This window comes from Belonocnema kinseyi, chromosome 5, assembly GCF_010883055.1.
Source record: "Belonocnema kinseyi isolate 2016_QV_RU_SX_M_011 chromosome 5, B_treatae_v1, whole genome shotgun sequence".
NCBI lineage: Eukaryota > Metazoa > Arthropoda > Insecta > Hymenoptera > Cynipidae > Belonocnema > Belonocnema kinseyi.
Window position 1 is genome coordinate 78,854,267 of NC_046661.1, and position 14,452 is coordinate 78,868,718.

General features: G+C 25.6%; 1 protein-coding gene across 1 annotated transcript in view; it reads right to left on the minus strand.

Annotated features, from left to right (window-relative positions):
• The window catches only part of LOC117173723, a 55,099-nt gene that overhangs the window by 3,170 nt on the left and 37,477 nt on the right, over positions 1-14,452 (minus strand). The window contains exon 13 of the mRNA XM_033362364.1: positions 12,900-13,013. Within this exon, the coding sequence (XP_033218255.1) occupies positions 12,900-13,013 (114 nt within the window). The remainder of the gene's footprint in view (positions 1-12,899; positions 13,014-14,452) is intronic.

Below are 14,452 nucleotides of genomic sequence, written 5' to 3' on the forward strand. Positions count from 1 at the left end.
AAGGACCTTGAAGATGACAAACTTTAGAACATAGATCAAATACTCAATTTCTTTCGTTAGAAATAAGGATAAATTGATTGTTACGTCGTAACAGATATGTTATTTTACTTATTGAATAAAATATGGGAATCAAATGCTTTTGACTTATAAGCTGGGTGTTCAGCGACGTTGAAAGTTTCGTCTCCGCACTATAGAATGTTAAATTATACATTTTTTGCGATATTTGACTTAGAAATTATAAAAATTATTAACTGAAATCTTCAATATTAACTCAGCTTCAGAATAGACCTTTTTATTCTAGACGTCGACAGTGCGCACGTGTCAGGATTTTACGTCATTTCCGTATTTTTCAAACAGTTTCGTGCCGAAATGTATGGAAAATATTGTAAATAAAAATGACAACGAAAAATAATTGTGTAAATAAATCAGAGCTTATAGACAACAAATTTTTAAATATATTTAGAAGAAAACTGCGAAAAAGGTGCGAAAAGTGTGGCGAGGAAGCCACACTTTTTGTTAATTCCGTGTGTTACAAACATTCATTTATCCCGAATCTCTTTTCCACTAGATTCCTTCTTATTTTTTACGCGATTATAAATTAACTTGTGATCCTGAATTAACACCATTATTTAAATTTGTTGACATCTGTCGTCTTCAAAAAAATGTTTAAAAATCCGGAAAAAATCACGGAAGATAATATTCCAGGAGATAAATTAGTGCACAAATCGGTGGAAGAGCGCAGTGTAAAAAGCTTAAACGATGGGTAAAATATAGGAAACGATATTTAAAAGGAAAAAAAGTGATTCAGTAGAAAGTTTAGTTGAGGTTGTAGTTGGCTAGGTATTAATATTTTCTTTCTTTGCTAACATTTGCTTACATATTAAATGAAGCATTGTTATCGGGGTTTCGAACCTCCTAAATTTTTTGATAAAACTAAAATCTATTTAATACTTTCACTTGAGAACGCAAAACTATTATATTTATGTATTTTTAACCAGTTCATATGAAAGAAGGAAAATTTGTTACTACATTTCTTATACCAGGTAATCACTAACAAATGGCTTTTTATTGTCTAAACTTGAAAAAGAGAAGTAGAAAATATAATATTGCGTTATTTTATATTTGTATGAATATTAAATATTTACTCAAACAAAGTTCTGAAATGCAAATCTTGTATAAAAGAAAATATTTATACCTGCCATATAAAAGTCAACTAACCTTTCCACTAAATCATGTTTTTCCAGTGAATAGTGGTTTTCTGCATTTAGGACATCGTTTCAGCTGCTCAATACTATGCTCTTCTACTGATTCGTGCACTAATTTTGATCCTGGAACATCATCTTCCGTGAGTTTCGCCGAATTTTTAAGCATTTTTTAGAAGATGACAGATGCCAACAGGTGCAAATAGTGGCCTTGGACACCGCACTCTTTGCATGTTTTTCACCGTTTCTTTTTTAAGTAGACTTAAAAATGTTCTACCTTAAAAATCTCTGTTATTTACAAATTAATTGTTTGTTGTTGTTTTTATTGACAATATTTTCCATATATTTCGACACAAAACTGTTCGAAAAATACGGAAATGACGTAAAATTTCGGCACGTGCGTACTGTATATATTAAAGCGAATTATATAATTATTTCTTGCAAATGTAGACTTGAAATATTGTTGTAATTGTTTGCATAGTATAATGATATTTATTATTATTTTTCACTTAAAACTTTAATTGGGATCACCAGCCTCGTTTTTTTACATCTCATTTATTAAATTGTAAATGCAAAGTCATTCCAAGAGTGATTAGCTCTTACTGTTGCCTGTTTTAAATATTAAATTTCTACCACTCACTTAATATGCACTTTTGTATTTCATCAAAGGCCAAAATTGCCTATAATTTCTGAAAGGGCAAAAAATTAATTCTATTGTTTATCGCTTTAGAAACATCTATTTTCAAAACAAAACAATGACTTTGCATTCCAAAGTTCAAGTTTAAAAAGTAAAAATGTTTTTCTCTTAAGAAAAAAAAATTAATTACTTCATTCATTTGAAAGTCGTTAAGTTTTTATCACACCTCCTGATTTTTGTTTGTTAGTTACAATTTTCTAGTGATTGTTTTTTATAATAACGAGCATTTCCAATCTTGCACTACACGCGTGTATAGGTTCTCCAATCGAGGAATGCAATACTATTGATTACAAAATAAAAATGTCAAATAATTTCTTATTTCTTCGGTATATTAATTTATTTGTTCTTAAAGTTAGATAAATATTATTTTTCTGTTATTCTTGGAAAAATTTTAAAAGTTTTTAATTTTTAAACAAAAAAGATGAATTGCCAAACCTAAAGTTCAATAGTTGATATTTCAATGCAAAAATATATTTATTTTAAATAAAAGCCAGTTGAATTTATGCAAAAAGACCGATTATCAACAAAATAGTTGAATCCTTAAACAGAAAAGATTAATTTTCAAATAATCGTATTTTTAACTGATAATTTCTAATATCTTCCAAAAGGGACGAATTGTCTGCAAAAAGTTAAATTTTTTAACATAAAAATATGATTTTTTTTCAAAAAGTTCATTTGTAATCAAATAATTGAATTTTCAACTAAAAAAAAGAAAATTCTCAACAAAAAATATAATAGTTGATGTTTCAATTCAAAACAAATTTTAATTGTAAATCAAAAACGGTTTAAATCATTAAAAAAAATAACAAAATAGTTGAATCATCAACCAAAAAGATCAATTTGCAATTAAGAATATTCGCTTCCTGCAAAAAATGCAAATTTGCAACGTAGCGGTTCAATTTTCTATTAGAAAGAGGAATTTTTGAATAAAATGTAAATCTTAAAAAAAGTAAATTTTTAACGACGTTTTATTAACTTCAAAGTTATTCATTAGTATTTATATAAAAAAATATACATTTTTAACGAAAAATATAATAATTAATAATGAATTTAAAAAAGGTTTATTATTTTTAAAGCAAAAGATTTGAATTTATGCAGAAAGACGAATTAATAAAAAACAAGATCTTTTTAATACAAAAGATGAATATTTAAACCTAAAAGATAAATTTTTAACAATATTATTGCATTTGCAGCCAAAAAGACTTTTAGTCCAGTATCAAATAAATTTTTGACGAAGTATAATTAGAAGGACAAAAAGAATTGTTAATGAAAAATAAAAATTTCGAATTATTTTTTTTTTATTATTTTGTTTATTTTTTTGCCGTTATATCAATATTATTTTTCTTAGTTTCAAGAGAAAAGTCAAACAGATTTCCGAAAGTTTGAAAATATTTTTCATCTTCAAATTTCCAAAAATTTCTACATTTTTTTTAACTTACTCTAATTATTGCTCAAATTCTTTTTTAATCTTGCGGATTAATTCTTGACAATTTTTAGAATATTTTATAAACTTTTGAAATATTTTCTTAAAATTAGTTTTAAAAAAATCACTCTAGATTTTTCCACCAATATTAAGATAAAAAAATAAAATACCTTCCCAATTTTTTTGATTTATTTCCACTTTTTAATTTTTATTATTATCAAATTGAAATAAAAAAATGTGTATAACAAATAATCGCCAACATTTCGTCAGTCATACAGCACCCTTATCATGGCAGAAAAATAAATAAAATAAAAAATATTAGATCAGGCAGGGGCAGCTATGAAACCACGATGCTCTCTTCTTGACATCCGAGAAACAAATAAGGTTCTTAGTTCTGCTTTCAGAAATTCTGCACATTAATTTGGTTATTGGACGTTAAATAGGATTTTAAATTTGATTTTAATCGCATTTAAATTTCTTTAATTTTAATACAAAATTTATTTCTAAAGTTCAAGAGTAAAAAATATGACATTTATGTTCATTATGAAATTAAGACAATTCATTTTTGCTAGTTCTTTCATCCTGTGATTCTATCACCCTGTAAATTTGACGTGGGCCCCTGAAATTTTTATTAATATAACTGTTTAATTAAAATTTCAAGAATTTCGGTAATCGTGAATAGCGACTGGAAAACCCTTTTACATTTTGGACAAATATACAAAATCTTTGAGCATTTTATAATTTTTTGGAACATTTTTCTTAAGATTCAAAAATTCTATGTGCGACTATTCGTACTACTCGGAAATTAAAACAGGCTCTCCTTACGACTTTTTAAAATAAAGAGAAAAATTTTAGATTTACATCATTTTAAAAATTTAAAAAAAAAACAGAATTATTATAACAATGGCTCGAATTTCCCTCCAAAATCAAAAATTTACATTTTTTCGGTAACGATTTTGGTTTTAGACAATTAAAATAATAATGAAAATCGGAAAGTCCATTTTGCGATTAATCTCTGAAAGCTGCGAAAAAATATTAATTGAAAAATTTTGCACATCCGAAAAAGCTATACAAAACCTGTTATTAATCACTTTGTAATAGGACGCTCGTTTTTTTTTATTCGTGAAAAACAAGATTTAAACTAAAATTTTTCTCATTTCAGATACGTAAAAAAAATTAACAGAAAAAAGTTGTTTACTCAGAAAAGAGCTATTAATTTGTTTCTAATTTTTTTTGACAGAACGCGTGTTTTTTGTTTTATTCGTAAAAAACATAAAAAATAAAATTTTCTGAAAAAACGACATTAGGTTCGAAAAAAATTATCAGACAAAAGTTATTCACCAAGAAAATATCTGCAAATTTGTAATTGATTATTTTTTGATGGGACGACTAGTTTTTGTTTTAATCGTAAAAATAACGTTAATAATAAGATAAAACTAAATTTGTTGGAATCAAGAAACACAAAATACGAAAAAAAATTAATGAACATAAACTGTTCACTCAAAAAAAGGTTATTTGTTAATAATCACTTTTTGATAGGACGCGTGGCTTTCGTTGTATCCATAAAAAAGCAATAAAAATAAAATAATAGAAATTTTGGGATACAATGTATGAACAAAAAATTAATAGACAAATGTTATCCATTCAAAGAATAGGTACAAAATCGTTTTTAATCTCTCTCTGATAGGACGTGTATTGTTTATTTATTTTTTGTTGAAACAATGAAAATAAAAATAAAATTGTTGTATATACGACATAAGCTACAAAATATATGAATATACAATAGTTTCGAACTCAAAAGAGATCTAAAAGTTTTTTAATAATCAGTTTTTTATAGGACGCGTAGTTTTTGTTTTATTCCTAAACAAACAACTTTAATAATAAAACAATTATAAACAATTGGAAAAACAACACAACGCATGATAAAAACTTAAAAAAGAAAAGTTTTTCCCCAATAATATTTACGAATTTGTTGTAATTTATTTTTTTTAAAGATTCCTGTTTTTGTTGGACCTTGAAAAATAATATTGGACATAAAGAAATTAAGTTTCTGAAAATAAAAAAGACGATAAAAATAAATCTGTTTTAACATCAAGGCATATTATGAAAAATAAAATTAGAACATTATTTTGCATTATCTGAATAAGCAGTCCGAGACCGAGGTATAGAAAAAAATATAATATAAATTTAATATAGTAGAGTTGAATTGAATGTAGAAAAGTTCGAACTTGGGAGAAAGTTGAGTGTAAAGCACAAGATGCGTATAAGAATTTGATTACTAAAGCCGAAGGAGTTTTAACGAGAGAGGTTTCACAATCATCAAATTACAGTTGTCGAAGTTTTAACCTTCAATCTTAAAAGGTTTGTGCATAAATGTGCAGAAAAAACAAAGACCGGGTACGTAGCGAGAGGTAAATACATTATTGAGCGCAAAGCGCGAGATCTAAAAAAATACAAAAAAACTTGCGAAATGCGTGCGCACCACGCGATGAGAATGTACCTGCACAGTGGGTAATTTTTTTAGTGAATGATTCTTAAAAGTTCAAAAGAACAAACTGAAAACAGTTTCTTGAAATGATCTCCACGCAGTTTAACACCAATCAGGTATTCAAGAACAATGAGTGTGAGATTATTAATAATTTCGTTCTATCTATTTTTTTAGATAACAAAAAGAAATTTAGATTGTTACAAAATTATTAGATAAACTTAAAATAATCAATGATTCATAATAATGAGAATTGGTTTTATAAAGCCGAAGGAGTTTTAACAAAAAGGAATTCACAATCATCAAATTACAGTTGTTGAAGCTTTCACCTTCCATTTTAAAAGGTTTGTGCATAAATGTGGAGGAAAAACAAAGACCAGGCGCGTAGCGAGAGGTAAATGTATTATTGAGCGCGAAATGCGAGATAAACAAAAACAAATAAACTTGCAAAATGCGCGCGATGAGAATGTTTCTGCGCAGCGGGTAAATTTAGTTAGAGAAGGATTTTCAAAAATTCAAAAGAATAAACAGAAAACAGTAACTTGTAATAATTTCCACGCAGTTTTACACCAGTTAGGTATTTAACAACACTGAGTGCGAGATTTTGGATAATTTGATACCACTTATTTTTGTAGATTATTACAAAAATTGAAAATAAATAATAAATAATAATAATAAATAATAATATTGCATACAAGCAAATTTTTTGTCAAGAGGTTTGGAAATCAAGACTCATGTACTCATAAAATGTAGTTACAGTGCGGTTATGGCTATCAAAAGAAGGATGTGGAAAGAGCAAGTGATTCTTATGCAATTCTTCAGGGTTATAATGATGCGCCACTTTTCATTAAAACAATGCTGAAAATTCATTTTGCACAGAATTTAAATACGCGTTCAGAATAAAAATTTTAAAAATGTGATAGAAAAAATTAAAAAATGGATTATATAAAATTCAATTTATAAAATAGAAAACAATAATTAAAGAAAGATTCAAATAATAAATAGGAAATATCTATCAATAACATGCTTGTTAAAAAACGGTTAGAGTTACAATTATCTTTATACAATAGAAGATAAATAATAATAATTTTTTTAATTATTAAAAATAAAACTATTAATTAAAATTGCCTTAGAACACTAAATACTAAACAATTTTCTAGTTTAAAGTAATTTTTATGTTTATCTTGCATAAGTAATTATTATAAACATTTTTAGTGAATGATCGAAATATTACATCGACTTATGTGAGCAATTAATGGTCTCTTGCTTCACCAAAACTTTCTCTCAAAGAATCATGGTCCTCACTAAGATGCCTACATTCTCAATTCTCCTCATAAATGATAGTTTTACGATTTTTTAACTTGGTTTAAATATTTCTCCCATTCCTGCCACTTTAATCGAGAAATTAATAGCGATCGATATTGCGGAAATCTGATGAAACAATTATTTTTTCCCCTTTCCCACTTTCACTTTTAAATTTATTTTCTCAATTTTATTTATTTTTTATTATTTCTATATATATTTTTATTTTATTATTATATATTATTTTTTTATTTTTCTATTTTACAACAATTTAAAACTCCAGCAGTTTTTGAATACTTTACAAAAACAAAATTATCTTTAAACTTTAAAAGACTGCATCTTCAAAATTCATGACAGGGAAAATCTGAACCAATTTTTATAATTTAAAGCAGAAAATAATTTTTTTATTGATCTTTTAATGTGTTAAATAATTAAGAAAAAAGGTTTTTTCTGTATTATTAAAAAACTTAAAAAAATAGCGCGCTCATTTCACGTTTTTTTAAAGTTGGATATCCTAATAAAATTATTAAATTTCAATATAATATGCCTTAATTGAAAGTACTATGAAACATAATAAATAATCATATGCTAAAATAAATACTAAAATAGCTGCATCGACTGCCATGCATTTTTAATTTTAATTTTAGTCGGCATTCAGTAATCTTTACCTTTCATTTAAATATAAAATTTTATCCAAGCAGAAATTATAAGCAAAGCAAAAAATTAATAAGTTAATGTGGGATTTAATATCATAATATGTTTAGTTTTGAATGTTTATATTTTAAAATAATAAAATTTGTAACATCTTTTTTAAATAAGTGTATTTTTAAGGTTTGCGTTGGAACAACCTTAAATTTTTAATTTGTATAGTTTAAAAATATGTAATTGTTTTTTTAATATTTCGATATTGAAGTTTTACAAATTAAAACTCTTCAAATTAAAAAAATGTTAAAAATAGCAATTCTTAAATTTCAATTATTTGAATGATTTTGAAAATCAAAAGTCAAGTTTTCAATAATAAATTTTTAGATTTGAAGAAATTTCAAATGCGAAGCACAAAAGTAGAGAATTTAAAAACGTAAAACTTAAAATTTGCCTAATTTTTAATTGTAAATTGTCACAATTAAAAGATCTTCAATTCTAAAGATTTACAGCTCAAAATTCTACAATTTTTAAGAGTCACTATTAAAATCTCTTTAATTTGAAAGATGCATGAATAAAATTTCTAAAGTTTTGATGATTTTGAAAATCAAGCGCCAAGTGCTTGATTATAAATTTTTGTCCAAAAAAATGAATTTTGAAGTAAAATGATAAACTTAAAGAAAAAATGAAATGAAAAGATTAGCTAAACATGTTTTATCAAAGAAGGTAATATTTATTTATGAAAATCTCTTATTTTAAGAGTTTTTAAACAGCCAATAGAAGTTACATTCATTCAAATTAAATAAAAATCAAGCAAATTGACATCACGATTACTGAGACTAGGTCACGATTACTGGGACGTTTACCTTAGGTGATTCTTAATGTTAAAACTTAAAAGTTGCATACTTTTTTACTGTCAACTGTTGAAATGAACAATTTGTATTAAATTGTAAAACTCAAAACTTGCAAACATTTAATCATAAATATTCCAAATTAAAAACTCTAGAAAGTTAAAGAATTAAAATTAAAAATTCTCGAACATTGACAGTATAGAATTGCAAATTATTCAATGTTAATGATTTATATTTTAACTTTTTGCCATTTAAAATTCTTCAATTTTGAATATTTTCAATTAAAGATCTTACAATATTTAATGTCTACAAAAAAAGGGAATTTTGTATTTTTTTGAAATAGTTCAATTTCGAATATTACGATTTGAAATGTTATAGATAAATAGTTGAACTTTCAACTAAAAGTGGTGAATCTTAAAAAAAATGTATTCTCATACAAAAATATCAATGTTAATATTTCGCCCAAAAAAATATAAATTTCCAACAAACTAAAGACGATTTCGTAATAAAATTAAGAACTTTTCAAATAAAAAATATCCATTTTCCAGAAACATTTTCAACTAAAAAAAAAATAGTTTTCAAACAAAGAAATTAAATTTTAAGTAAAATAATAAATCTCCAATCCAAAAAATACATTTTTTACCAAATAGTTAAAATCTAAACGACGAGAAGATTTTATGACCAAAAAGAAAAATTTGCAACAAAAACATTATTTTTTCAAATAAAAAAGAAAATTTTTTAAGCAAAAATGTAAGTAACATTTCCAGTTAAAAAAATAACATTAAAAATTTAACATTAACATATTTGAACCAGAGAAATAATTTTTTACTATCCTATAAGACAAATTTTAAAGAAAGTGCATGCATTTTCAGCTAAACAAGATTAATTTTGTAACAAAAAATACAATAGTGAAATTTTTATGAAAAAATCAGTTGTCAACAAAAGAAGTAAATTTTTATTCATAAATATGAAGTTTCAACTAATAAGATTATTTTTCCACCAAAAAGGAGAATTAAAATAATTTACGAATATTCACCTAAAACAGATATATTTTTAAATTCAAATAGAATAGTTGAATTTTCAATAAGAAAAATAAATTTCCAACTACAAAAAAACGAAATTTTAACAAAATCGTTAAATTTTCAACCAGAAAGATGAATTCTTAACAAAATAATTTAATTTCCACTTAAAAAAGATACATTTTTAACGTCAAAGAGAAGGGTTACATTTTTAGTAAACAAAATTAATCAGTAAAAAAAATTTCAAGCAAGTAGTTAAATCTTCAAACGAAATAAATGAATTTTTAGCGTAAGAAGACGAATTTTCATCAAAGTAGTTGAATTTATAACTAAAAGAGATTTATTTTTCTGCAACAATGGAATCAAATTTTTTGTTTACAAAAATTAATTTTTAACTGAAACAGAACGAATTTTGAAGTAAGAATTTTCCATATTAAAAGACAATTTTTTTACAAAATGCATCAATTTTCGACTCAAAAAGATAAAATTTTAAAACTCAGTAGAAACTTTACATGTTCTCCTGAAAAATTATAAAAAAAAAATTAATAAATTTTAAACCAAACAGTTAAGTTTTTAACCAAAAAAAGTTCTTAAAAATACAATTCATATAAAACAATTTTTCATATTTATATGAATTTTTTAAAAAACCTAAAAATGATTCAAATGTGTACTAAACGCATGTTAATAAGTTTAAGAGTTGATTAATGCCTTTTTAATAACTTTGTTTAAATATCTCCCTAAATAAGCATGACTTAATGAAAAATATAAACAAAAAATATTAATTTTTACAATTTTCAACCTAAAATGTGAATTGCATACCAACAATAAAATATGTTCAAAAAAATACACGAATTTTTAACTAAAAAATATCCATTTTTTAACCAAAAATATAATTGTTAATTTTTCAATGAAATACTTACATTTTCAAGCATTAATATTAAATTTCTCGCAAAAAGATCAATTAAAAAAAAATAGAATAGTTAAATTGTCAGTTGAAGGAATTAATTTTCAACTAAAATAATGATTCTTCAGCAAAAATCAAAGTTTTTCTTCTTTTGCATTTTTTCATATCGTCCGTCATTTGGCTTAAAAGGTTCATTTTCGTGTTTTTTTGGAATTTTGTAAATGCTTTAACTCTGGTAATTTTTTATTTGATGAAAAAAGTAATTTGGATAAATTGTTGGACTTTTTGAATACTATGAATAATCGTACAGACAATCTTTGAATTTTTAAAAAAGTGGTCTCAAAAATATTCAAAATGTGCCCACTTTTGAATTTTTATCCAAAATGGCTGGCTAACGAACTTGTCCATCAGTTTAGGATAATAAACGAGTGTACTAAAAGCCATTCTAATAGAATGCTTTTTTCACAAGGTATCGTGTACACAGGCAGACATGCACACACACACATACAGACAGTAGACAAACACAGAGAGAGACACAGTCGTAAAAACCTGTTTTTTCGGATTAAGGGGGTCTCAAAACGGGGGCATTTGACAAAAGGGGGGGGGTGAAGGTCAAATTTTCCACAAATCTAATACCTTCTCTGATGAGAATTAAAAAATAAATAAATAAATTTTGATTCAAGTAGTCAAATTTTCAAACAAAGAAAGAAATGTTTAACCATAAAGAAAATCATATTTTTTATTGCAAATTAATTTTTTTCATTGAAAATTTAACTATTCTATTTTTGGTCTAAGATATATTGTTTTTAGTTGGCAATTAAAATATTTGGTTCAAAATTCATCTGATTGTTCGTACATTTGACTATTTCGTTAATAATTTATATTTTAGTTTGCAAATTTATTTATTTAGTTAAACATTATTTTTTGACTTCTCCATTTTTGCTAGAAAATTGATCCTTTTTAGTTTAAAATTTACTTATTTTCGTAAAAACTCGTCTTTTCTACAATGAAGATTCAACATTTTCTATGAGTTTCTGTTTTTGTTATTAACTATAAAATGTTTCTTGGTTGAAGACTAAGCTCTTTTGTTAAAAACTCTTTTTTTTTGGTTTGGAAGTTAGTCTGTTTTGCTTAAGGATTCAAAGAATTTGTTGAAAGATCATATTTTTTGGTTTAATTCAACTGTTTTTGATCAAAAATTAGTAGTCAATAAACTTGGTTAAAATATCACATAAGCTTGGTTGAAAGCTAAACTCTTTTGCTAACAATTTATTTTATTTTTGGTGCAAGATTCATAATTTTAATTGAAAATTCATCTCTATAAGCTATTTTGTTGAAAATTCGTTTTTCCTTTGGCTAAACATGAATTTTTTTGTTAAAAATTTAACTATTCCAGTTAGAACTTTAATTATTGGGTTGAAAATGTATTTATTTTTGTTAGGAATTAATTTTTTTAAACTGAAAATGTAACTATTTATGTTTAAACATTCTCTCATTGTAGTTGTAAACTAATCTCTTTGTTTGGAAATTCGTCTTTTTGAGATAAATTAACATTCTTAGTTTAAAATTAATGATGTCGGTTTAAATTTTAATTATTCTAGTTAAATATTGATCATTTTAGTTGAAAATTCTCCTTTTTTGTTTAAAATACATTTATTCCAATTGAATAATCATCATTTTAGTTGAAAATTCGTCACTTTAATTTCTCAAAGATTGTGAAATTAAAAGAGATGGAATCTTTTCATGAAGGCTAATTCTATTCTGTTTAGAGACGAAATATAAGATTAAATATTTTTTTGCACCCTAGGATTCAACTTATTTTTCTTTTTAATTTATTAATTATTAAAAATGTATTAAAAATGATTGTACGAAAACATTAAACATTCAAAATTGTAGTGGAAATATCCGAGGTAGATATATACATTTGTTTTGAATTAGTGGTGAAAATTTTGAATTAATTGATCCAATAGCTCAAGATCGTTCAAAAAACAAGACTATAAAGTATAATTAAAGTTTGATAATTCAAAAGTTTCTAAAAACCTAGTCAATTATTTTTAGACTTAGAATTAAATTTTTAAGAGGACAACATATTTTTTAAATAAATTTCTCAAAATTAAATGAGACATCTTTTGAAAAAGAAATTTTTTGTTGAAATCAGAACTAACTTTTGGGTTACCTAATATAAGTAATTTGATTTTCAATTGAAATAGTAGAGAATCAAAAAATTTTTTTTTTTAATATCTGCTAAATTAAAACTAAAGAGAATTTCATTGACATTTAAGAATGGTTACCAAACATTTTTGAACCATGTACTTGTTAATGATTGAATAATAATATTTCGATTGTTATTAAAAAAAAATAGAAAAGTGGTTACCTTGATTGTGTGTGGTTTCGAATAAATAACAACCGAGGCGATTCCGAGGATCTGGCACGCAATTCCTTCAAATAAGCGGGCGGAAAGATCGCACGAGTAAAACTGCAAAACTGGCTAGCGTGCACTGGTGAACCAAAGACCTGGAGAACGTTCTTTGAAGTGGGAACGGTATTTCTTGGACCGGTTTCCTTATATCTTAGGATGCCCCCCACTCTTCAAAATCCACATGGCTCTTGGATTTCGAAACCGAATTGTGATATTTATACCTTTAATCGAAATTTATTCACTTTTTTCTTACAATTTCGCCGTTTCCCAATTCTACAGGAGTTTATTATGTAGGCCTATTTTTAATCAGTATTGTATTCTCGGAGAGAAAACCTGGAATTCAGGAAAAAGCCTGGGGATTTTGATGGATAGAAAAATTCAGGAAAATGCTTGGGAATTTGATTGGATAGTGAAATTCAGGGACAATTCAGAGCTTTTAAAACAAATCTGGCAAAAGGCAGGGAATTTCTATAAGAGGAACTTTAAATAACTATCAAGGATGGTAAATTAAAAAATTGTTATTTTAATTTTGGATTGTTTTATGCCGTTTAAAACAATTTCTATGCCAAAAATATTACAACCCTTATGATTCTGTTCTTTGAATAATATTGATCTGTAAACATAAAAAATTGATTAGTGAAAAATTAAAAACTTTATTGCATAGAGAAATTCGGGGAAAAGTCAGGGAATTTAATTCTTTTGAGCACTTTCAAAGAAAAGCCGGAGAATTGTATTCGACAAGGTAATTCGGAGTAAAGCCTGTGAATATTATTTAATAATCGAAAAATTTTATTGGATTGCTAAATACAGAGAAAAGCCTGAAAATTGTATTGGATAGGGGAATTCAGGGATAATCCAGGGAATTTGATTAGATTGGAAAATACAGAGAAAATAGTAGGAATTGGATTGGATAATTCATGGAAAAGTCTGGAAATTTTAATAAATTTGTAAATTCAGGGAAAAGCCGGAGAATTTTATTGCGGATTGGGAAATACAGAGAAAATCCTGAAAATTGTATTGGACAGGGGAATTCAAGGATAATTTACGGAACTTGATTGGATTAGACAATTCAGAGAAATGCTTTGTAACTGGATTGGATAATTCAGGGAAAGTCTGGAAATTGGATTGGATAATTCAGGAAAAGTCTGGAAATATTATTGGATTGGAAAATTCAGGAAGAGATCAGGAAATTTTATTAGATAGGGACATTCAGGAAAAAGCCTGGGATTTTTATTGGATTGAGAAATTCAAAGAAAATCCTAGGAATTATATTGGATACAAAACTTTCGGGAAAAGCCGTGGAATTAGATTGAATTGGAAAATTCATAAAAATCTTGGGAATTGGATTGATAATTCAGGGAAAATTCTGGAAATTTTATTAGATGGGAAAATTCAGGCAAAGATCAGGAAATTTTATTGGATAGGGGCATTCAGAAAAAGGCCTGGCGATTGTATTGGATAGGAAAATTTAAAGAAAAGCCAGGAAACTTCATTATTATTTTATTATT